The sequence below is a fragment of the Schistocerca serialis genome, chromosome 9, assembly GCF_023864345.2.
Source record: "Schistocerca serialis cubense isolate TAMUIC-IGC-003099 chromosome 9, iqSchSeri2.2, whole genome shotgun sequence".
Taxonomy (NCBI): Eukaryota; Metazoa; Arthropoda; class Insecta; order Orthoptera; family Acrididae; genus Schistocerca; species Schistocerca serialis.
Genome location: NC_064646.1, coordinates 113,580,634 through 113,607,800, shown reverse-complemented (window position 1 = coordinate 113,607,800; position 27,167 = coordinate 113,580,634). Strand labels below are relative to the sequence as shown.

General features: G+C 40.4%; 1 protein-coding gene across 1 annotated transcript in view; it reads left to right on the top strand.

The window, feature by feature from the left end:
• Positions 1 to 19,833, top strand: part of LOC126418654 (citron rho-interacting kinase) — a 227,854-nt gene extending 208,021 nt beyond the window's left edge. The window contains 3 exon segments of the mRNA XM_050085532.1: positions 4,112 to 4,273; positions 4,361 to 4,505; positions 18,756 to 19,833. Of these exon segments, the coding sequence (XP_049941489.1) occupies positions 4,112 to 4,273; positions 4,361 to 4,505; positions 18,756 to 18,918 (470 nt within the window). The 3' untranslated portion in view covers positions 18,919 to 19,833.
• Positions 19,834 to 27,167: the final 7,334 nt, after the last annotated feature.

Sequence of the window (27,167 nt, the reverse complement as noted above, 5' to 3'; positions counted from 1 at the left end):
CATGCCACCACTAGAACCATCATAATTCTTGCTGCAAATTATTTTCTGTTTTATTTGCCATTGTCTCTCTTCTTCCTTATTGTCTAATGGTTTCCTCTGTTTACAAATAGAACATTATGTGGACATCACCTGCAAATCCAAAAACTTTTCCTGTGTCAACATTTATAACTGATGAAACACCATGTAAGGAGGTGCGGCCCCTTTTCATCTGTGAACTACATAGGTCTATAGAAGGCGAAGGATCATTTACTTCTGTCTGAATGTCTTTGTTAAATAAAACTGCCTCTTTCACTGCTTCACTACTGCTGACAAAGTGCTATTGCATTTTGTTTCCGAGGTGTTCAGAAGATGGTTGTTTAGTGTTGAGTACGAGTCAGGTAGAGATGGCATATTCATTATTGCACAAAACAAATTGCCACCGTCCCTTCCAACACCAACACATCTCATCCCATATCGGTATCTTATGTTGGCTTCATACACCCAGTTCTTAGCAATTGGTGTTTAGGACTGAATGTCAGTTTGACAGCTGTCTCAAAACAAGTGCATACTACACACAATACCATCTGTCATTGCTGTCAAATAATCTCAAAGATTTATTGCCCATGCACATGAATTTCTAATAGTAGAATACATAATTTCTAAATCAATTATTCTAAAACCACTATTCACTTTTTCTTTAGTGGACTGAAACTGTACACCAGCTCAAAGTTTCTTCTGTGAACTGCTCATCATCTTAGCTTCACAATTATCTTCCGCTGAATTATGTTGACTCACTTGTAGCAACTATTTATTCACATGTAAATGGCGAGCATTAGCCACTTTCCAAAATGCTTTACCACTATATCTTGTCATTTTAAATGGTAAATAATACAAAAAAAGCTTTCACACAGTCGTAATTCTCACACTAACAGCAGAACTGAAATGTTTATATTTCTGCACGACAGACAATATCAGCTGCCAAAGATAGCTAGCAGAAGGCAAAGGTAACATGACGTAAATGGGTCCACAGTATTCTATACTCTTCCGATGCTTTTATGACAGCAAGAAGTAAAACATTGCAAACAAGAAGAGTGTCGTCTAGAAAAGTGGACGTGGTGCTGTGCAGTGATTGAAACAAGACAGCAATTTTGTGAAAATTAGAGACAGTATTTCTAACATGCCCTTATGGGGGGTAGAATGTCAAACAGGCCAACTTGGAACAGGGCATGCGCCACAGGACATTTTAATTTCCACTGTCTATACTTTTCAAATAATTTCGTAATACTTTGTCAGCATGACCAGGGAGGATTCAGGATTAGCTGATAGCAGTGGAAATTCAAAAACATAACAAAGTAATATTTTTTTACATGTGAAATTTCATCTTTTTTTTCACTTACTATTGGCTGCACTTGCTGCCAAAGGTAGACTTTTCTTCATAAATAAGTGTGTGTCTTCGATGAATTTTGCACGGCATACAAACAATACTTAGAGGTATACAAAACTCTAGGGTTTTTTTGGGGGGGGGGATTCTACAGCCTTAGTTTTCACCCTTTAGCATTGACTATTCGTAATGATGCCCAAATAGTGTTATGATACCCAATTACAAGATGATTTTTTAGTAGAGTTTCAACAAGGTAGAATCAATAGAAGAATATTGGTGATTTTTTTAAATATTCAACCGCTTACCACTTTTTTCGAGGAAGGCAGTGAACAATGGACAGACTACATTTTTTTTTTATTTGCCTGTTTAATTTAATATTTTGATTCTGTGTATCTTGAACCCAAGTGTGTCAAAATTTTCTGTTTTTCTTCAGTTTCTACATCTCTTATGGAAATAATAAGAATAAAAAATGGAAAATCGGTTATTTCAGAAATTGGTTATTGTGAGCAGTTTTAACAGTCGGGTTCAACTGATGTGGGAAAAAAAAAAAACTGATATAACCAAAAATCGGTTGTTTCAGCAATGTCCGCCATCCCTAATAGAAGGTACCCGGATTAAATGCCATTATTATACATTTCAAAATATGTGCAGTGGTACCAATTGTATTAACAAACAGTCTTGCCATGGCCACTGGAGTGGCACGAGCTCAAAAACCAGTGTTAATGCTGTTTTCTTTCATGTTTGTGTGTGCTGTACTCTTAGGTCTGCTATAGGTAAATGGTTGCTCTTCCCTTACTTTATGTATTGCTCCATCAGGGAATTTCCATTACTGTTAATCAAAGTTGTACATACACTATGTAATCAAAAGTATCCAAACACCCCCCAAAACATAAGTTTTTCATATTAGGTGCCATGCACTGCCTGGTACTCCATATCAGTGACCTCAGTAGTCATTAGACATCGTGAGAGCAGAATGGGGCACTCTGTGGAACTCATGGACTTCAAACGTGGTCAAGTGATTGGGTGTCACTTGTGTCATACGTCTGTGCACGAGATTTCCACACAGCTAAACATCCTCAGGTCCACTGTTTCTAATGTGATAGTGAAGTGGAAACGTGAAAGGACACATACAGCACAAAAGCACACAGGCCGACCTCGTCTGATGACTGAGAGACACCGCCGACAGTTGAAGAGGGTCATAATGTGTAATAGGCAGACATCTATCCAGACCATCACACAGGAATTCCAAACTGTATCAGGATCCACTGCAAGTACTATGAAGGTGAGATGTGAGAAAACTTGGATTTCACGGTCGAGCAGCTGCTCATAAGCCACACATCACACTGGTAAATGCCAAATGAAGCCTCACTTGGTGTAAGGAGTGTAAACATTGTATGATTGAGCAGTGGAAAAACGTTGTGGGGAATGACAAATCATGGTACACAATATGGCAATCGAATGGCAGGGTGTGGTGTATGGCGAATGCCCAGTGAAAGCCATCTGCCAGTGAGTGTAGTGCCAGCAGTTAAATTCGGAGGAGGTCGTATTGTGATGTGGTCATATTTGTCAGGAAGGGGGCTTGCACTCCTTGTTGTTTTGTGTAGCACTATCATAGCACAGGCCTACAATGATGTTTCAAGCACCATCTCGCTTCCCACTGTTGGAGAGCAATTCGGGGATTGCGATTGGATCTTTCAACACAATCGAGCACCTGTTAATAACACAAGGCCAATGGTGGATTGGTTACACGAATATAACATCCCTGTAATGGACTGGCCTGCACAGAGTCCTGACCTGAATCATATAGAACACCTTTGGGATGTTTTGGAACACCGACTTCATGCCAGGCCTCACCGATCAACATTGATACCTCTCCTCATTGCAGCACCCAATGAAGAATGGGCTGCCATTCCCCAAGAAACCTTCCTGCACCTGATTGAACGTATGCCTGCGAGAGTAGAAGCTGTCATCAAGGCTAATGGGTGGGCCAACACCATATTGAATTCCAGCATTACCGATGGAGGTGCCACAAACTTGCAAGTCATTTTCAGCCAGGTGTCTGGATACTTTAGATCATATAGTGTATTTGTAACACTAGGGAAGGGACAACTGTTTTAAGTAACATGCTCCTAAAATAGCAAAACACCTTTCTAATTTATTTCATGACAATTATATGCAAGGACATAATGGCATAATATACTATGAAAGAATCATCCATAAAGTAAGTTATAATGTGCCTAGTATATCTGTGTATATGACTTGTTCCTATGTCAAAATCACCGTGTCACTAATGTACAATGCTTCCATTTTAAATACTTGAAAATGGCCTAATGCCGACATTGAGCAGTCGTACACGAAAGAGAATGGCATATGAAGGCATCATGAAATCATTCAAAAAACACTAGGAAATACTGTGACAAGGCATAGCACAAAAGTCGTCAAAAACCACACCTATTACAAGGGGATCAAATTATATAAAAACATGTACCATACTTAAAATTTTTGTAATTAAGCTGCATAGAAGTGACACTGAAGGGGGTTTGTTACTAATAAGTGCTTTTTGAGTATTAGGGAATTCTTCTCAGAGGAGTAATTATCTTCATGCACCACATTATTTCAAAGTAATTGATGTGTTGAAATTCTGTTATTGTTTCCACAAAGTTGTGAATGTAAACATATGCCCACAATCCAAAATAAATCTTGTCCTTGTCTATGGAGAATAAATAAATGAATTAAATTCTCTGTTGACAGGTTTCTGCAAGCCATATTTATTTATTTTCCACTTTGGTTGTGTTGAAGTTATGAGATTATCACATGCGTCTTTCAGACGCTCCAAAGATGATCCTGATGATTCGACAATAATAAATTATCCAGAGCAGAGGTTTATTTACTTCAGCAATCCACGGTTCCTGGGTGAGTTTCTCCCTTGAATCTTTTAATTTTACTCACTGAATGTTATTAGCTGTTTTGATTTTAGAGGATATTCCTTTGTGTTTTCAGGACAGACAAACAGGCTTGATGCAGTTTGTTTAGCTAGCGTATCCAGCAGTGGAGTAGAACTCATTCATTTGGAAGCTGCTCTCACCTTTCAAACAGATTTGCTCGGCAGTTCTTCCAGTCTTACTACTACTACTTCACAAGACAGGTACGTAGTGTTACATGAAATGCACTGAAATGACCTACTAGGAATCGATGTATTCTGCTCTGTCTTCCCAAAATAGTTTGCAGTCTGAAAATGATAGCAAAAAAAAGTGAGTTGATTGGATAATCGTAACCAAATGCTCCCCTTTTCGGAGCTAAAGAAATAGAATGTGGTGTGTAAACCTGTATAGTAGTAGAGGCAATTGTGAATGTAGAAAATTGGTTAGAGAATGAAGGAGGACATTGGCAGAATCTAACACAAAAGTAGTATACAAATTAATTGGGAAAAAGTGAATCTCAAAATTGATTTGTGTGTGTGTGTGTGTGTGTGTGTGTGTGTGTGTGTGTGTGTGTGTATGTAATAGAAATTTTGACAGATAATATAGAGTTAGCACAAAAGGAGATAGAAACTCAGAAAAACAAACAGTCAAAGGACTAAAATTCTTCTTTTTTTGAGAGAGAGAGAATGACAAACAAGACTGCATTATCAAAATATAGCACAAATTATAGAAACACCAGAATGATAGGCAAATTTAAGTATCTAGGAGAAGCTATCAGAGCAAGATTAAGACAGACTGATGTAGCAAGTCGTTTAAAAAAAGATGCTTATAATTAAAAATATCTATGAATGCGAATCTTCATCATTACAAGACAGTAATGTGACCAGAATGCACAACTGCATCAGCAACAGTAATTTTAGAATCAATAAAAATAAGTGAATAAATCATGGAAAAGACAGCAAATCTGTGAGGAAGATCCTAGAAAACAGTACAGTAGTAGAATGTTTAACTTAAGGAGTCACACCGAAGTATAAAGTCGTGTAGAAAAAGTTGGACAGAGTGAGGAAGATAAGACCAATGTTCTACAGGTACATCCAAAGAATGATTCCTAGCAAACTGACAAAAAAACTGAGTACAATTTTAAAAATTTAAAAGACCTGGAACGAACAGGTGTGAATTAGCGAGATACTGAAGACAGAACAAAATATAGAAACAAAATTAGGAGGTTGGAGGACAACATTTCCAAAAGGACAGGGAAGAAAATGGACAGAGTGATAGAATAAAGAAAAAGAGGAACAGTTGAAGCAGTATTGGAGACAGTGTAAATATAATGCTTGAATGCAGTGCTTAATTGGCCTTCAGGAAAAGGATGATGAGTAGAAGCAATTATAAAGTGACAGGAAAATAATAGAAACGGTCTGATAATTCACCACACAATTCAGATGCATGTTAGGGATTACATACCCTCCCTTGGGGAAAATGTCTGGCATGTTATTGGGAATGTTCCACATTATCTATTGTTGACATAAGAACAGTCTCACCACTGTTTTTCATTCCCTCTCCTTTCTTTGTTTCCCTTCTCCTCTCATTTGTCCACTTTGGTGTTTTGAGGTTCCTCTTTTTCTTCCCTGTGCACTCCTGATGGCTGACCCATGCATCTGGTGCATAACGGTTGACTGGGTAACGCGTAATTCCCAGCCCTGGGTTGACAGGTAGGGTTCGCACATACCCCCTGCGATTGCCTGAGCTGCTATCTTCTCAAATTGCCAATTGGTCCCTCTGTCAGGTATTGAGGAGGTGTGACCCGAGTGTGAAAAAAAGCCTAAGGCGGATGTGCTCCCTTGTGAAAGGGGCTCCCAGTTGGGAGGAGCATGCCATCGCAGATGCTGGCAATAATTGGGGAATTTCTCACAATGAGTCAATCGTATTCACAGTCAACATCTACGAAACGTAAACAGAATGAGGCTATCGATTCAAAAACCCTTCCAACTGCACCATAGTTCCTTGTGGTTTCATGTGCTGAAGACGGACAGTCCTTCACGATGGTAAATCCATTTATTATTCAGAAAGATGTTGATGCTTTTGCTGGCCCTGTGAAATCTTGCCCTCGTTTACGAAATGGCTCTTTGCTTTTGGAGAGTACTTCAGATTCGCTAGCACAACAACTAACTGCTTGCTGCATCGCTTCTCCACAGCTGTCCTGTTCATGTCGAGGCCCAGAGAACTTTGAATTCTTCCTGTGGTGTAATTTACACCAGGCTGCTCGACGGTCTGACAGAGGCCGAAATACAATCTTACCTCTCTGATCAGTGTATCATTGCCGCCCATCGTATAATGAAAAAGATAGATTCCTCCTTAGTGCCCACATGCACTCTCTTTCTCACTTTTGATAGAGTGGTGCTTCCGTCCAAGATCAAAGCAGGCTACAAAATTATCACAGTCCGCCTGTACATTGAGAACCAGATACGCTACTACCGGTGTCATTGTTTCAACTGCACTAGAACTTCTTGTCGACACCCAGCCAAATGGGTAACTTGTGCATGAGGGCGATTGTTCGCCTCCTCCTCCCCACTGGATCAACTGCAATGGTGGCCATGCCCCCTCCCCTCAGGATTGTCTCATGTATCTTGTTGAGCAGGCTGTCCAGGAGATCTGGGTAAAGGAAAAAGTTGCTCACAAATTATGGGCTAGTTGCAAACCCTGCGTTCTCCCGTCTGGCACTTACAATTCTGTTCTTGCTACATGAAGGTCATGGCCACACAGACGCGCGACCTCAAATTCAGCTCTGAGGTTGAGAAATTGCCCAGTGTCAAGGTAACGTCGCCATCCCCCCATCCAGCTGTGCAACAAGCAATCAAACTCTTGCGTCTAGGGCGAAGCCACCAGCTTCACAATTGATAGGCCGGAAAGGACAGGAGTAGTACTCCCGTAAAGACTCCCTACGTCCCTCAAGCCAACCAACACACGGGTCTTCCTGTAGCCGGAAAGGCTTGAAGAAGTCCACCAAAGGTCTTTTCCTTCACTAACTCAAAGATTCTCTTTGACAGTGTTGCCACGTGATGCCTTAGCCCAGCTAGCCTCCGTGTCGTCGCTGCGCATCACCAACCGTTTTTCTGCGTTGGACTCCACAGACATACAGCACAACCAAGTCAATGCTGCTGTGGACCTCATGGCGCAGGGTCCTCCTGCTTCAATGCCCTGTAGCAGCTGGTCTTCACAGGTTGTCACTCGGCAGCTGCTGAGGTGACACCCCTTTCATTTCTTCCTCATCATGACTGTCCTCCAACGGAATGTTCACGGCCTTCGGTCCCTAAAGAGGTTTTACGGCTGCTTTTAGCCTCACAGCATCCCCTTATACTCTGCGTACAGGAAATAAAATTATGTCCTCAAGACCTCTTTGAGCTTCCGCATGCCATTCTGCTCATATGGGATGGCGTTCATACTCAACTCATCTCCCTCACTTCTTCTCATCTTCAAGCTGTTGCAGTCCACCTTTTCCTTCCTCAACTGACTTTTTCCCTCTGTACCATTTATGTCCCTCCGTCATTCAATGTCAACAGGACAGAATTCCTTCACCTTACTGGGCACCTACCTCCTCTGTTTCTGCTACTTGGTGACTTTAATGTGCATCTTCCCCTTTGGGGTTATCCCAGGACCTGTCAGAGGTGCCCTCTTCGCTGGCCACCTTAATCAACTTAACCTCTTCTGCCTTAAATGGAGCACCCACTTTCCTTTCCAATTCCTTGCACACCTATTCCCATTTGGACCTAACCTTCTGCACTGCCCAGCTTGCCCACTGTCTTTAGTGATCCATTTTTTTCTGACACCTACTCAGATGACCATTTCCTGTGTGCTATCCATTTGCTGACGCTTACCCCACCTGCGTGCACACCGAAATGGCTACTAAGGCTGACTGGCGGCTTTACTCCTCCTTGGTGACCTTCAGAGAACAAGGTTTCCCCAGTTGTGATGACCAGGTGGAATATCTCACGAACGTTATCCTTACTGCTGCAGAACGTTCCATTCCTCGTACTTCCTCTTTACCACGCCGTGTCCAGTCCCTTAGGGGACTGAGGCATGCCGCAACACAATTCACGTGCAGAAACATGCTCTCCACGTTTTTAACCACCATCCTACAATGGCAAACTACATTCGTTATAAACAGAGGCAAGCAAAGTATCGTTGCATTCTTCAGGATTGCAAGAAAGCTAGCTGGATTTCATTCACTAGTTCTTTTAACAGTTCCACCCCTTCCTCAGTCGTGTGGGCCAACTTCCGACGGCTCTCTGGGACAAAGATCCATTCCCCAATTTCCAGCCTGACAGCAGTAGATGATGTCATTGTGGACTCTATTGCTATCTCCAACACCTTGGGCTGCCATTTTGCGGACATTTCGAGCTGCTCCCACTATCACCCTGGTTTCCTTCATCGGAAACGAGTGGAGGAGGCTCAGGCAATACTCTTCTCTTCTCCGAATCGTGAGTGCTACAATGCCACCTTTACTATGAGAGAGCTACATCATGCTCTCATTTCATCCCGATGCTCCACCCCAGGGCTGGACACTGTCCACATTCAAATGTTGCAGTACCTTACTCTTGCGAGCAAGCACTTTCTGCTTAATACGTTCAACTGCATCTGGGCAGAGGGCACATTTCCTGGACGTTGCTGTGGAGCCACCATCACACCCATAACTAAGCCTAGTAAGGACACAAACCTACCTTCTAGGTACTGCCTCATCTCTCTCACCAGCTGTGTTTGCAAGGTGATGGAACATGTGATTCATGCCCGGCTAGTATGGTGGTTCGAGTCTCGTAATTTACTAATGACTGCACAGTGTGGATTTCAAGCGCGTATTTCTGCAGTTGACCAGCTTGTTACTTTGTCCACACATGTCAAGAATGGTTTTCTGCAGAAATCCCAGACTGTGGCTGCGTTTTTTTAATTTGGAGAAGGCCTATGACACTTTCTGGAGAGCTGGTATCCTCCTTACTCTTTTTGTATGGGGCTTCCGTACCAGTCTGCCCTGTTTTCTTCAGGAATTTTTAAAGGACCAAGTTTTGAAGGTGCATGTGAGTTTTGCTTTGTCAGGCACCTTTATCCAGGAAACCGGAGTGCCTCAGGATGCCGTCCTGGGCGTCGTCCTCTTTGTTATTGCCATTAACCCTATGATGCCCTGTCTCCCACCCGGAATCTCTGGCTACATTTTTGTTGACGATTTTGCCATCTATTGCACTTCTTCACCGACCTGTCTCACTGAGTGGCGTCTTCAGCAATGTCTTGATTGTCTTTAGTCCTGGAGCATCGACAGTGGCTTTCATTTTTCGACTGACAAAACAGTCTGTGTGATTACCTGGTGGCCTGTCCACCCCGGTAGCTGAGTGGTCAGCGTGACAGACTGTCAATCCTAAGGGCCCGGGTTCGATTCCCGGCTGGGTCGGAAATTTTCTCCGCTCAGGGACTGGGTGTTGTATTGTCCTAATCATCATCCTTTCATCCCCATCGACGCGCAGGTCGCCGAAGTGGTGTCAAATCGAAAGACCTGCACCAGGCGAACGGTCTACCCGACGGGAGGCCCTAGCCACACCACATTTCCATTTTACCTGGTGGCACAATTGGTTTCTCTCATCATCTGTACATCTTGGGCCTGTTGCTCTTCCAGTGGTTGAACTAAAAGAGTCCTGGGGCTCATGCTTGATAGGAAATACACTTTGTCCTCCTTTGTTTCTTACCTGGCAGCCTGCTGTACACTGTCCCTCAATGTCCTACGTGTACTCAATGGTGCTTCCTGGGGTGCAAATCGATCCACCCTCCTCCATTTGTACCCGTCCCTTGTCCATTCAAAACTCAACTATGGTTGCTGTGTTTGTGTGTCTGCACATCCGTCCCTCGTACACCGTCTCAACACTATCCACCTTTGTGGCATCCGTTTGACCACTGGTGCCTTTTACACTAGCCTGGTTGAGAGTCTGTCTGCTGAAGCTGCTGAACGACCACTGTCCTACCGCCGTGACTTTCTCCTCAGCAGGTATGCATGCCATTTGTCTGCCATGCATGACCACCCATCCTATGTCTTCTTTTTTGACTATTCCTTTGATTGCCAGTATGGAGTGTGTCCCTCTTCTCTGTTACCTCCTGGGGTCTGCTTTCGGCACTTGCTTTGGCAGCTTAACTTCACACTACCTGCGACATTTCCTGTGGGGTGTGAACCCTTCACCACCTTGGTTTCGTGAAGCAGCCCATGTTATCCTTGGCCTTCATTCGCTTCCTAAGACACTACTCCAGCCTTGCTCTAACACCTTCAGTTTCATGACCTTCACATGGAACTTTGCGATAGTATCTTTGTGTACACTCATGGCTCTGGGACTTACTGTGCTTTCTGGTGTTATTGGCGCCCGTGTCTTTTGATATTGGCTTCTGGCACCCTGCTCAGTATTTACAGTCGAGCTCTTCGTCCCGTATCAGGCCACAGAGCACATCCAGCGACACAGGCTTTTCAGTTGTGTCCTCTGCTCAGACTCTCTCAGCACCCTTCAAAGTCTATGTTCGCTGTACACTGCCCGTCCCTTAGTGTGATGGGTCCAGGAAAACTGTCACGTACTCACTCTTGTGATGTTTGAGGCTTCCTAGTTATGTCGGTCTGCCAGGAAACAAGGCTGCTGATGCAACTGCCAAGGCTGCAGTCCTCATACCTCAGCCCACTAGTTCCTCTATTCCCTCCAATGATCTCTCTGTTGCTGTCTGTCAGGAGGTGGTATTCCTTTGGCATCACCATTGATCCTCCCTTCATGGAAATAAGCTCCAGATAGCCTCTCCCAGTTGTCGTTGTTGTTGTTGTTGTTGTTGTTGTTGTGGTCTTCAGTCCTGAGACTGGTTTGATGCAGCTCTCCATGCTACCCTATCCTGTGCAAGTTTCTTCATCTCCCAGTACCTACTGCAACGTACATCCTTCTGAATCTGCTTAGTGTATTCATCTCTTGGTCTCCCTCCACTATTTTTACCCTCCACACTGCCCTCCAATGCTAAATTTGTGATCCCTCGATGCCTCAGAACATGTCCTACCAACCAGTCCCTTCTTCTGGTCAAGTTGTGCCACAAACTTCTCTTCTCCCCAATCCTATTCAATACTTCCTCATTAGTTATGTGATCTACCCATCTAATCTTCAGCATTCTTCTGTAGCACCACATTTCAAAAGCTTCTATTCTCTTCTTGTCCAAACTATTTATCGTCCATGTTCCACTTCCATACATGGCTACACTCCACACAAATACTTTCAGAAACGACTTCCTGACACTTAAATCTATACTCGATGTTAACAAATTTCTCTTCCTCAGAAACACTTTCCTTGCCATTGCCAGTCTACATTTTATATCTTCTCTACTTCGACCATCATCAGTTATTTTGCTCTCCAAATAGCAAACCTCATTTACTACTTTAAGTGTCTCATTTCCTAATCTAATTCCCTCAGCATTGCCCAACTTAATTCGACTACATTCCATTATCCTCGTTTTGCTTTTGTTGATGTTCATCTTATACCCTCCTTTCAAGACACTGTCCATTCCGTTCAACTGCTCTTCCAAGTCCTTTGCTGTCTCTGACAGAATTACATTGTCATCGGCGAACCTCAAAGTTCTTATTACTTCTCCATGGATTTTAATACCTACTCCGAATTTTTCTTTTGTTTCCTTTACTGCTTGCTCAATATGCAGATTGAATAACATTGGGGAGAGGCTACAACCCTGTCTCACTCCTTTCCCAACCACTGCTTCCCTTTCATGTCCCTCGACTCTTATAACTGCCATCTGGTTTCTGTACAAATTGTAAATAGCCTTTCGCTCCCTGTATTTTACCCCTGCCACCTTTAGAATTTGGAAGAGAGTATTCCAGTCAACATTGTCAAAAGCATTCTCTAAGTCTACAAATGCTAGAAATGTAGGTTTGCCTTTCCTTACTCTTTCTTCTAAGATAAGTCGTAAGTTCAGTATTGCCTCACGTGTTCCAGTATTTCTACGGAATCCAAACTGATCTTCCCCAATGTCGGCTTCTACCAGTTTTTCCATTTGTCTGTAAAGAATTCGCGTTGGTATTTTGCAGCTGTGACTTATTAAACTGATAGTTCGATAATTTTCACATCTGTCAACACCTGCTTTCTTTGGGATTGGAATTATTATATTCTTCTTGAAGTCTGAGGGTACTTCGCCTGTCTCATACATCCTCCTCACCAGATGGTAGATTTTTGTCAGGACTGGCTCTCCCAAAGCCGTCAGTAGTTCTAATGGAATGTTGTCTACTCCCGGGGCCTTGTTTCGGCTCAGGTCTTTTAGTGCTCTGTCAAACTCTTCACGCAGTATCGTATCTCCCATTTCATCTTCATCTACATTCTCTTCCATTTCTATAATATTGTCCTCAAGTACATCGCCCTTGTATAGACCCTCTATATACTCCTTCCATCTTTCTGCTTTCCCTTCTTTGGTTAGAACTGGGTTTCCATCTGAGCTCTTGATATTCATACAACTGGTTCTCTTTTCTCCAAAGGTCTTTTTAATTTTCCTGTAGGCAGTATCTATCTTACCCCCTAGTGAGATAAGCCCCTCTACATCCTTACATTTGTCCTCTAGCCATGCCTGCTTATCCATTTTGCACTTCCTGTCGATATTATTTTTGAGACATTTGTATTCCTTTTTGCCTGCTTCATTTACTGCATTTTTATATTTTCTCCTTTCATCAATTAAGTTCAATATTTCTTCTGTTACTCAAGGATTTCTACTAGCCCTCGTCTCCCAGTTATACACTAATTTAGGAGGGTGTCCTGCATAGTAATGCCTTCGAATTTTTATGTGAAAATTTGTAGAACTTTTTAAAGAAAACAAATGTTATAACACACTACATCTTTATTCTTTACGTCCACCTATTTATTTCTCGGTGTAGTCACACTTGTGATTAGCACATTTTTTGCAACGCGGGACCAGTTTGTTGATACTATCATTGTAGAATTTTTGACTTAGTTCACACAGTGACAACCTCATCTCTGCTTGGACCCCATCATTGCTATGAAAGTGAAGTCCTCTAAGGTGTTCTTTAAATTTTAGAACAGATGGAAATTGGATGGGACCACGTCCAGACTGTATGGAGGATGATAAAGGACAGTGAAACAAAGACAACTTATTGTTGCAGATGTTGCACTGCTCATGTGTAGTCTGGCATTGCTATGCTGAACAACAGGGTGCTCCATGTGTGGATGGACTTTTCGAATTAAAAACTCAAATACAGCTTTCATGCTCCGACGTAGTTAAGTTACACGTCACCATGTTACACACTATAATTCGGAGTCCTCTAGCAAAAGAGGTTTGAAAATGTGTGGACACAAATAATAAAGATGTAAAATGTTAATAAAATCGGTTTCATTTGAAAAGCTTTAATAGTTATCACTTAAAAAATTTGGAGGCATTACTTTTCAGAATTTCCTCACACATGCAGATTTTCTCAGCTTACCATAGCTGTTCTTGGTTTTTCCTCCAAGTAATTTTTTTTTTTTTTTTTTTTTTTTTTTTCTCCAGTAATAGGGATTTTCTGATTATAAATGCTATTTTAGCCTCCTTTATGCTAGTAAATAAAAATACATTAAACTAAATACACCGTTATTTGTGCACGGACTATTCCTGCATCTAAAAAAGCACCTAAGTTACGCACATGGGGATCAGCAGCACAGATTGCCAGCCAATAGGGCTGTTGCACACACAAAGTCAGACCAGCAGTGGAGACGACTGCATCGAGCTGCGCCTGAGCATTCAGACATTGGCTGTGAACTGTGCTGCTACCACCCATCCAGTAGACATCGTTCCAAATACATGTTTGAAAATATCTCGATTAACCATGTTTTTCAATTATTTGTGCATCTTCTCTCCCCCATTACCCCGGATAATCAAAATGCTGCCAGTACTTTTAATATTTTATTAAGTATTTAGATTAAAATTCACCTTCTTCTGAAGGGAAAGTGTATTTCAGCCTGTAATTTAAAATATGTAATGTTTACTGAAAATATGCTATTATTTATGGATAGTATTCAGAATCCTATCTGTAGTCAATTAGTTTGTGAAAATCGCACAGGGTGGTGGTGTGATATTGATTTTCAGAGCTAATTATCGTTACAAAACTTTTTACTATTTTGTAATTTAAAAACTACCTTTTTTAAATTGAGGGCTTGTTTTCACCTGCACTCTCGTCTTATTTTCCTCTTTATAACTACGTTACTGTTTTTTCTGTAATTAGTTGGATTCAGTTGTTATTGAAATTTGTCTTATTTAATATCAATGCTGGTCACTCAGTTCATCCATGGCAGCTGCCCTCTCCATGTTTACTGCCAACAACTGGAGTGCCTGGGTTTTCTCGATAATGCGACAGAGCCTGCATTTACCTGCCCCCTCTTCTGCAGTCATGGTATTTCTCATACTGAGTGTTCGCCAGTTACTGAGTCTCAAAGGTGCTGCCATCAATTGACGATGCTGCAATGCTTGTATGGCCTCTCTGAGCGCAGCTGTGCAAGGCCAGCACACCTTTATAGCTGTCAAAATGCACACTAGCAGAGTCGCCTGTTTCTCACATCACAACAAATGTGCTTGCATAGCTGCATGTCTTCCGGGTGTGTTCCCCATCCCCCCCCACCCCACTGTCATCCTTATACAGATGTACCTTCACAAGGTGCACCAGTGTGTGAATTACCACAGCATTCAGATATTTGTGCGCTGTCAACTTGTGTCAGCATGGAGGCAACTGTGGTTCCCTCAATCTCGTGAGTCAATTCTCAACATTTTTTATGAAAATCTTTTTCTATGTCCTAAAGTTCGTATCATGTAGGAAGGCGGCCCAATTTTCAGCCATTCTGTGCATCCCCCTTCACTAGGCACTGGCAGACAATAATATTCCTTTTCTTTCTGAGCCGCTAGCAGCGAGTTACAGCTAGAAAGCGAGAATCTGGCTCCTGTATGCTGCACTGTTGCAGTACTTCACGACAACCAAATTATTCATTCAACTTTTTTTTTATGTTTTATCTTTATTTAATTTTTTTTTCTTGCAGCTGTATAGCTGTGATTGTTTATCTGTAAATGTCTAAGAGCTATTAAAAAAAAGGGGGGGTCAGGTGATGGCAATAAAGGTGAAGTGCTTCACAAGCAGGTGAGGGGAATTATTTTGCTGCATTTATAACTGTTTTAAATGTCAGTTTGAAAGTAGGTCTACTGCTGCTGACATTTGAAGACACAAGAACGGACTCCAGAACCATGTGGTGTTCGCAAGAGAATTGTAAACAAAAGTGCCAGAGCTGTAGGAACTGTAGAAAAAGTTGGTTTTGTGTCACCTGGAAAGCATCAAAATCGCAAGGAACCTGTAACACAAATGGATGGTTTTAACAGTGATGTTTTAAAGTGCTCCATGTGAAAGATCAATGTCCAACATCACAAAAACATTTTACAGTTATGCAGGAGGAAATTGACTTCAACAGTAAGTGCTTCGTCAATGTAAAGAATTTTAAAAGAAGTTGGTTCCAGATATGTTGAGATGAGAGTTTTTAGTTCAAAGAAGTGATACAGGTGCAGCATGAACTGTATCCCATATAAAGATAAATGATACAAGAGGAGGAGGTAGTTCAACAGTGTATTACCTCGATGAAACATGGGTCAACGGAATAGGTTCTGGGATAATTATTCTGCCTGCTGACTCTTCCTCTGGTTTTGTTTCAGAGAATAAACTTGTGTTTATCCTCCTTTCAGAAATGAATGCTAGCAGTTTCGTGATGTGATTCACAATTCTTGTCATACCTTGTTTCAAAGGGGGTCATTGACAGTTATAATTCACCAGTTACAGAGTAAACACCAAGCACAAACACCAGAAAAGCAGAAATCTTTCCCTGACTTAAAAATAACAATATTAAGGACATATAAACCAGACTCGTGCCAATCTCCTGCAGCTCACTAATTTATAAGAATCATGTGAAAGAATGTACAGAGTTTGCTTCCTTGCACATGGATAGGGTTACACAGTTTTGCGGTTACCACATGTCATTGTTAGTGTAGCCCCATGGAATTAATTTGGGCAAAGGATTAGGCTATGTGGAAGAAAAAAAAAAAACATTCAAGATAACAGACAACATCCCACCTGTAGCATTTGCAGAGTCTGTGCAGTATGCTGAAAAGCTTCAGAAAGAATAATTTGACAGGTAAGCAATGATGGATGTAAGCCTAGAACCTATAACTGTAAATTCACAACCAGATTGTTTGGAAACAGACTCAAATAGAAGTGACGATGGTATTACAATGTGGACTTTGGAAAAAAGTAATATTATTTCTTGGTTTTAAAGACTCGTGACTTAAAGTGTTTGTTAACATATCAGTTGCAAATGCAATAATGAGAACTTCCTAGTCTTTTTGATTAGGACTTCATGTCCTTTGAACTATGCAGACTATAATGTTCAACATATTGCCCAAGGAGAAGCCTCTCCCACCATGTTGTGTGCTTTAATAACACACGAGAATTCAGCTAGATTAATTAGTCATAAGTCTGATATTTCCTCTTGTAAACCCCTGTGATTTTCAAGGCACAAACTAGATTAGGTCCTAAAATGACAGTAACTGCTACTTATTGGATATCTGTGGTTTTTGATGTTATCGTTCAGCATTCCCTGGAGTTATTCACAGATGATTATTAATTGTTTGCTTGTTCAATGTGGTCTCTCACTGTAATGTTGAACAAGTCAGTTTGCACTCATAATATTAGTTAACAGTGAAAAATATGAGAACTTGCTGACCATTTTTACTATAATGTTTCGCATTAGTGTTTTCTACAGGCAGTAATTACAGTCGCACACATCCACACACACCTTACACATTTTTAAAAATTCTGTTCAGTAGAAGCAGTTGTCAAGCAAATATAATGATTTCAGTACGTGCGTGAAGTTAATTTTGTTGTGTAATAATTTTTTACTTATAATGCAGTTCAAATCTCAATAAATGATAATTATTGCAAGCAGTTTCAGTGATCTGGTCGTTATACAATTGTCATTTTGAGAAAAATTGTTCTTGACATCTTCACAAAGCTACGTCAACTCTTCTCGCCTCTTGGTGTCACGTGGAGTAATTCTGTGGAGCAATGGATGCAATGTGGTCAAAACGTGAATTAATATTTCTCTCATGACGATTGATCGAAATTGGTTTTAATATTTACTATTCCTCTTGTAGATTTGAACATATAATAAGATGTACCATAGGCAAACGAGCCTAACTGTTGTCCACAGCCACAAAGTTCGGCAACGTGGACTTTGGCCGCTCTCTGCTGTTGTGTGTGCGCTGCTCTCGTCCCCCCCTCCCCACACTTCCTTTCCGCTCTACCCCTATGAAGTATACTGTCCATTTTAAGATTTCTTCCATTATCTGGGTATTTAATACACTCTGGCCTTGCAAATTACAGTATCACCCTCGACACTCCCTAGTGACCCTTGTGTCTAGTCACAAAAAAAATTGTGCTCTTTTAACACTGATAACTGGCAGTGCAGTCTAGGTTATTTTGTTGTAAGTATAATAGAAAGAAACTACCACATGGGAAAAATAGATTAAAAAAGATTACCACATGGGAAAAATATATTAAAAAAGCGTGTGTCTACCAGCGCTTTCTCGTTTGGTAAGTCACAGCATCTTTTTTAATTTATTTTGTTGTAAAATACACTAGGAGAAACTAAAGAGCCATAGTATCAAAAAGCTTTCAGCCACCCTCCTTCAGAGGTACCAGGTACAGTATACACATATCAAGTAGCTCTCAAAGGTGATTTCGTCTGATACCTTGGTACAATTTTCAGTCTTGTATATGTACTTCTGATCACTCATTGCTTTAGATTATTGGAAACCTTGATATTTGACTACTACTTCACAACATATAGATTATATACTTATAATTCCTTTATTATTACCAATATCTCTCTCCTAAAAAGAAAAATAGTAATGAAAACCATGAATATAACAGTGAGATGATAAAAATGCTACAAAGTCTTGAAAGGCTTAAATGAGTACAGAAATTCTGATACATCAATATGCAGCCATTTAACAGCCTGCCATATACTGTTGTGTGTTTTGTAAGTAGTGTAGTGGAGTTTGGCTGAGTTTGGGCAATTATTGGTCTTGAAGCTACTACTTCTTCACTGAGAAGTAACTTAACAAGAGAACTCTTAAAATTTGTTCTAAATTATACTGCATTTGTCAGCACTGTAATAATAATATTTGCTAAGAAGTCATTTTGCTGTGTTACATTTAAATGAAATGTATGTCCATGACTTTTCCTTGTAACAGTGTCCACTCTGCAGGATTCATTGAAGGTAATGTTGTACATTTAACAGTTTACCACTATAATGTTTCTGGTCTATGGTGGGGGGTACTAGTATGAATAAAACATACTACTGATGTAGAATGCATCATTTCTTTTCCTCTGATTTCAGAGCAAGTGGGGGAACAAATGATGTTGCTGGGTCAGACTTCAGCTTCACATCCTCCATTGAACAGTCACTAGAGAATATTGTTGATGCAGGAGAAGAAAGTGATTCCAGTGAGCAACAGAACAAAACTGTGCGCTTCAAGAGTCATCCCCAGACTATGCTCTAAATTATGATACATTATTTAATCTCATTGGTTCCATGTTCTGAACTATCACTTCATGATGCCCAGCTTTGCTAAAAATCAGCTTGTTCTACATTCAGTGCAGGAAAGTTACATGTATATATTCTCACAAAGTGGGAGTGAGTTACCAAAAGACTAAAACTGTCCTGCAGCTATACTCGCAGATACGCCTTTTAGAAATCAGAATGTGATGTTATTTTTAGTGATAACTGACAATGATTCTTGATATCAGTGAGTAGATGGAACGAGGGTGGTAAAACTGAAACCTGTATAGTGTCAGTGTTTGCTAAATAATTTAATGATGACTGTTCAATTGTTTATCTATTATATTAATGTTAAGTATAAAAAATTGTTCTGATTTATGTGTAAGACACATTTGGACATAATTTTATCGCATGCAGCACACACACACACACATTGTTAATGGTTCCCCTTGTGATTTTATAATTCAAATAACTTTTGGTTCATTTATTTGTTGTAATTAAGGAGCTATATATCAGGGTAGAGTTGCCTTCAGGAGGATTTTTTTCTACAAGCAAAAATGTTCCCTTATTGTCATTGACAATGACATTCAAATCTGAACAAACAAACGCTTGCCAAGGCCTGAAGAACCCAACTTGTCTGCACGTCATTATGATACATTTGAACTGATTTGTGCCTTTCAGCCAGTATTCTATGGAGGAATTTTATTGTTCTGTGCTATGTGTATGTGAATAGTTCTGTAAGAAATAAGTGTTCTAATTTATTGTGTCATGCCTTGTGATAATAAAATCAAACTAAGCTTTACATGTTTGTCACTAGACTGTAGTCCTCCTTTTATTTAACAAAAGTTTAGCCTTGACTCTTTTTGAAATCAGTTTTAAAATTGTATGTAATTTTGTAAATAAATGTGACACTTAACATCTACAGTTTCTTTCCCTACATCTGTTATGTAAAGAAATATTAAAATGTTAATTTGTTGCCACACAAATCCAGTTGGAATTATATTTCTGAGAATGCAATATACCATCCTTAATGTATCTGCCTGAGCAGCCAGAGAAAGTGCTCTTAAGTGTATGCAATGTGTGCTTGCTTGTGTGAATGTGGGCGTGTTTTTTATTTCTGGTGAAAGCCTTAGCCGAAAGCTTAATCTTTAACAGTCTTTTCGTTGTGACCATCTGCACCTCACTGTGTCATCTTTATGGTGAGCAGAAGTCTATCCTTTCCAGCCTGTACTTTCCCGTTTGATAGTTCAGAGTTCACATAATACAATACAATACAATCATAGTCACAAATGGTGACGGAAAGTGACCATGTTGTAACACATTCTTAAGCAAAATCGATATTACTGTGTGTTTTAATTACGTCTGATTGTGCAAATGTTCCAGAACTCTGAATCCTCCACCACGTACGCTTAATATGATAATGGCATTGTGTAGCCATTTCTCCAAATGTGTAATGTGTACAGTTTGAGATGTATTTCGTATTAATGAAATAAATATTTGTTTAGGCCATTAGCAGACACGTGCCATTTATATATGTTGCAACATTAATTCTGAGAGCCCCATTGAAAAGAGTCAAAGAGGTAATCGGTATGAGATGACCACGGATATTTAACTTTGCATCAACTGCTCAAAAGTAATTTGCTCCTAAAATAGCATAAAACCTCTCTAATTCATTTTATGAGTTAACTTGCAGTCATAGATGCAAGGACATAAGTGACATAATTTACTACTAAAGAAACAGCCATAAAATACTTGAAATTGAACAATCCTACATGAAATAAAAGAATGGCAGCTGAATGCATCATGAAATCATTCAAAAAAACTTTTCATTATGTGTGGAGGTAGTTGGTATATAAACTTGCACTACTGCGTGGGTGCGAGCTTCATGTATATCTTACCTACAATAACAAGTTCACTACCCACATTCCAATTTTATTATTACATTCCTATTTTATTATTCAATGTTAGACCTACTCCTGTATTATAACTTCTACTTCATTTTGTATTTAAAATCCAGTGCTTACCTGCTCAGAAAACCTGTTCTTCCTACCATCGTACTTCACTAATTTCCACTGTATTTAACTTCAACTTATCCATTTCTCTTTTTAAACGCTCTAATCTCCCTATCTGATTGAGGTATCTTAACTTTCAGTTCTCCAACACATAGCATGCCAGTTTTGTTGTTCCTGATTACTATATCCTCCTGAGAAGTCCCTGCCCAGAGAACCAAGTGGGGGAACTATCTTACTTCCGGAATATTTTACCTGAAAGGATACCATCATCATCAAACCACACATGAGAACTGCATGCCCTTAGGAAAAAATAAAAGCTGTACTTTCACCCTTGCTTTCAGCTGTTAGCACTGCCAGCACAGCAAAACTATGTTGGCTAACATTACAAGGTCAAATCAGTCGGTCATCCAGACTGTAGCCCCTGCAACTATTGAAAAAGCGATTCCCCTCTCGAGGAACCACAGATTTGTCTGGTCTCTCCTCAGATAATCCTCCATTGTTGTTGCACGTATTGTATGGCTACCTTTATTGTAGAGGCTTTCAAGCCAGCCCACCTCGACAGAGTCCATGGTTCATATGGAGAGTGGGAAAAACACTTTTAGTTTTATGTAATTCATACCACTGTTAACAAACTGTATGTTGTAGCATCTGCTATTTTTGGGTTCATAATGTTTTGATGTTATTTACACCTTTATACCTTTGATGGTATTGTTTGCAAGATAACATTTGTTATTTTCATATTATCATCTTTTTCCCCTTTTCCCAAATTGGATCTGAAAATGATCTACTGAGCAGATTGAAACTGATAATCAGTAACATGAAATACTGATTCAGATGGTTTTCTGTTCATTTTTATAATTGACTTGTGTACAAGCATTTATCATCAGTGAATGTGCGCATCTTCAGGAATACGTTATTACTTTAGTTTAGTGGGTAAAACTTACACTCTTAACTGTTGCTTCACATAATCTATTACACGCTATAAGGAAACAGTGCCTTTCAGAACTACCAAAACACTACTTTAAATGTGTAGCCCTGCCACACATAAGATGGTAAAAACAAGCAAGTAGATTAATGAAACTTCCTGGCAGATTGAAACTGTGTGCCAGACCGAGACTCGAACTCGGGACCTTTGCATTTCATGGGCAATTGCTCTACCATCAGCAGTTACCCACAAAAGACAAAGGTCCCAAGTTTGAGTCAGTCTGTCACACAGTTTTAATCTGCCGGGAAGTTTCATATCAGTGCTCACTCCGCTGCAGAGTGAAAACCTCATTCTGGAAGTAGGTTAATACTTGAGACTGGTACAAACAACCATGGCAGCAATCTTTAGATATTTTCTCTAATTTAGAATTCTTGTGATGTTTGAAAAAATAAAGGATGATGTCCAGTCCCATAATTACCACTTATCCCATTAAAAGTAATGGTTATATAAATAAGGCAGCTAATAAGGAGTGGGGACGTTAACATTTTGTTTATGAGACAGAACAATCAACCTCATAAAGACTGTCATATTAACAGAATATTGATAAATTTAGCTTTTTCTCTGTTCTAGGTCAGGACTATGAGGGCAGCACGTGACTAATGTGTTATTTGAGTGTTACACTACGTGAAAATTGTTGGCTTGTAGATAAATGTGTTGAATTGAGTAGGTATGTTATGTCATTATCCATACACTTACACAACAGAGCATTAAATCTAGTCTCATAGTATGTGCGAGACTAAATTGTTAATGCTGGAATACCACTTGCTAGAGTCAGTGGTCCCAGCTCAAAAAATTCATTTTAGGAGTACACCATTTGCCCATATTGCATTCACATTTCAGCTAGTCACTAGTTTTGAATGTAATTATTTATTTTCACACCATTACCTGTGTCATTCTCATGTGATTAATGAAATAATTTCAAATTTATCCATGTTTTTTTTGCTAACAGATGACTTGGTGCACAGTAGCTTGTAGCATGAAAGGGCACAATGTCCAAATGTGAACTGTTGAGAACACCTCAAAATGTTCAAATATTGTGCTATGCAAATGAACAAATACATTCGAAACTAGTCAGAAACCAGAAGCTAACGCCATGTGCCTGGCCACAAAACATCCATCACTGAGTGTGTGGCAGTCAATGTGTTAAACGGTTTCTGGTCCTTTTTCCAACATAGTATTGGAATTCCACATGTCACTAAATGTAGTGCACCAACAGTAAACATGGTAGAAGTATGCGCTAATGGGAAGTTGACAAGTCATTTCTCCTTGAAATTTCCTTCTCAATGAAAGACAAGTGCTTGAAAAGAAGAATGAAGCCAATTACATATGTTAAGGGAAAAATTCTGAATGCCTGCGAACTGTGCAGGAAACACACACAGACATGATTTTGATGTTCCTCGTTTTACTGGGCATGAGGTAATGTGGTCTAACATTTATGAATATGTTCATCTTGACTTAAAGCTAACCTTTTGTCCAACTTTGCTTTCAGATGGACATGTTTTGGAAAAAGGTTTCTGCCTTGAGAGAATACAACTTTCTTCGTAACCTATATATGTTTCAGTGGAGTTGTACTGTTGCCACTGGGATGATTTTTATTTTCTGTTGAATAACAGGTAAACATTTTACAACATATGCATTTTGGGATTATGGTCATTATATTGATAACATTTTAACAAAATATATACCTTAATCAAAAATATTGATATTTCTGTACCTCTGTCATATGCAGCAAAACATTTTACAAGTTATTCGACAGAAAATAAAATAAACCCACTGACAGTAGTGAAACAAAAATGGCTGACAAAGAAAATTGTTTGCTCATAGCATTATCCTTTTCCCAGTATATATTTTAATGACGTAAAACCATGCAAATTGTTCTTCACTTCCAAAAACCTTACTGTATCATAACAACATAAAATTTAAAACACGGCAGACTCATCACTTTGCCATCTAAACTTTAAAATTGTCATCCACATGGCAAGGGCCTCTGTGTTTCAAGTACCAAATATGCATTATTCTGTTTAATATTTGACTCCTGAATCCCGTTACGGACCGTGGTGTAAAACTTGTGTGTTCAGGATACAAGACACAGAGCCTGTGCTTGCAGTGCAGGCAGTGAACAGCAATACATAAATGGAAGCATAAATGTGTAAACAAGGTTAAACAACATTATGAGGCAAGCAAGGGATTAAGTATAGTAAGATGCGGGAAAACAAAAGCTACTTCTGTATTTAACATACTTTCGGTGGTTAGCGTGACAAAGGTGAGACCCCCAAGGTTTGGCCAACATCTGTATGTGCACAGCTGCCCAAGCAGACACTGCTGCTAAGGAGACACTGCTGCTATAGGACCCAACATGGGACAGGTACAGCAACTCATTGAAGAGCTTTGAGAGATAAATGCAATAGCTCATTGCTGAAACTTTTGGACAAAGGCTTGTACAGCAAGGGAAATTAGTTGCAAGTTCCAAGTTGTTCTCACATATACTGCTGACTATTAAAATTGGAACTCCAGGTGTAATAGCAGATGGTAAACTTTTAATTGTGCTCATACAGTGTAATAGGAAGGACAGTGATTAAGAGGTAGACAGGGTGGAAAATTCTGTGCTGAGACCTACCAGCTATGGCAGGGACAGAATGGGCATAAAGTTGAATAGAGCCCAGATGATTGATAGGGATAGAACACTTCATGCTGCTTCAGCTGAAAGCCAGAGTTCATCAGTCATAGTGGTTGGCGAATAGTGGTGCTGGTAGTGTGCCAGTTTCGGCAACCTGTGACAGTATAGTTTTAAAGGGTGAGTGATCTGGAGATGTGCTGGCCAGGACAGCAGTCGAAAGCCCTCCGTATTGAGGTAGATCAGAACAGCACAGGCAAAGTGCAGTCTACCGCTATTTTGTTGAAAGATAACATCCTGGAGACCTCAAAAATAGGACACATCCAACAGCCCAAAACACATCAGAAATATAATGCCTGTTGTCCACATTGGCTAGATGAACCAGTTGTGATAAAGTTGTGTACCCAATAAAAGCCCGTACCTTAACAACGAATGCTGGGCATGTATGATGATAAATGTAATCTCGCGAAGTTCATTCTCTGTGGGGCATCCACCTTCATTGTGATCCTGTATGCAGTACAGGGACTCATCTGTAAAGATGTCATATTGTCAGTCCCGTGCCCAGGGCTGTCATTGGGCAGACCACTGTCAGTGCACCCCTCTGCTGTAATGCCAAGGGAAGTCACAATAACTATTGCCGTGCAGACAGTCCACAGTGTCTCAGATGTCATTGCACTGTCTGTCTGGATACTTGCCCTGCTGCTGTGCAGGAACGGCTCTGTTGGGAGCGGCCAAGGCATATTGAAAGACAGTGTTCTTTTCTTGAAATGAGGCCATTTATTGGCAGAAAAACCAAAAATTATAATAAGCAACATGAGTTAGGCCTGGGGAGGCGAGGGTGAGGCAAGACATAGTGATGGGTGAAACATAGTTCGCATCAAACTTTGGCGGAGTTAAAGAAAAGTGGTGGCTGCCATTCGGACAAGTCTGAATGGCGTGGGAGCTACAGAAACAAAGTCATTGGCGCCACAGCACCAGGAATGGAAGATGATGATCACAGCTATAGGGCACACAGCAGAGAGAGCGTTTCGGCCGTCGGGCGGCAGGGTACCTCCAGCATGGCCATGCGGCTTCCTCTGCCCTGATTGGTCAGGAGCCAAGAAAACCGCGGGGGCGGCATGGAAAGTTCCAAAGCGTGGCCTGGTCAGCTTTGCCTAAGTGGCATCATCTTGTCAGCACACGAGGGAGGTGCGTGATCGAGATTGCCCACCTCAGTGCTGACATGCTGCTATCAGATCTTGGGATGAGAAAATTACGGGCAGCTGAAGCTACCAGCTAATTCTTGACCGTAACAAGAAAATGAAATAAACCTTTTGAAATAAAATATGGAATCCCCTACTATCTGGCTCAACCTTACACTCCTCCCCCTTCCATGAGAGCAGAAAACGTGTGTTTTTGCTCAACGTGATTGTTACTTAAATATTGACAATTTTAGTTTGCAAAGATGAAATAGACATTATTTGATTGTTAAAGGTTCCCACGGAAGATGGCAGGGGCCTTAAACTACGGGTGGGAGTAGAGACTTTGGAGACCTCCTAGGGGTCACAAAGGGGTTTACACACTTCAACAATATTATATTTGCACAAGAACAAGGAATAAATACTATAAAACATGAAAACAAAATTACATCAGTTAACAAGTTGAATAAAACACATTGGAAAGTAATGGTTTGACTCAAGGGGTACATGCCAAGTGTCTTTGTCTCTTAAATGAATTTAAAAACGTATACGTATCACCACCGGAGTTACACACAAGGCTGAGTGGTGCAACACCGTGCATTGCGTTGTCCTCAGCGGGCAGCGCACAAGCTGCCAATTAGAAGGGGGCATGGTAGTGGCTAGGCCTGTCCACTGGAACTCGGCGCAGTGGGGTATGAGGGGAGGTTCACACGTTTTACACACAATTAAAAAGGGGATTAACACTAAGGAAGCACTTCACTATGTTGCATGGTTTTTTCTTTCAAATCATGGGCGATATTCACCATGAGACTGTGGTTCTTATGCTATTGGAGGGGTTGGTCGTAACTGTTTGCAGAATCCCGTTCTATACAATATCCATATCAGTACAATAATAAAAATCGCAGTAACTGGTTATAATAGTTGTATGTAGATTAGTGGCTGTCTGCCATTCACTTAAATGTGGTAACAGGCGATCGTTAGAAATTTGTCCTCTCTCATGTTTTAAAAGGTCATCGATTGACGTCAAAAGGTGATCATTCGATATATTAGATAATGCAGGTAATTCAGTTGACAAAGGAACCACGAATGAACTTTCAGGTAGAAAAAACATATGTAAATAGGCGTGTATACTGACAGAGTAAGCCATACTGCCATGAAAGGTTAAAAGTGGCGTAATAACATCACAATAGGAACTGTTTGCTAAAAATCCGCTGTTTGAGTTTTCTATCTTGTATGTTTGCGACTTGAAATTATGTTCATAGCAATGAAGTGCTAATATCGTAGGTTGGTCTATTGCGTATAGGTGGTTTGTGCTAACTGTCCTAAACCAGGGTTCCGTTAGGCGAACGACAATTCATGAACAGGGTGACGATTGACGCTTTCCCAAAAAAGACTAATCTCACATCCTGTAGGATGGTTTCGAAGGGCGATTTCGCAGGACATGAAATCATGAACTTGTAC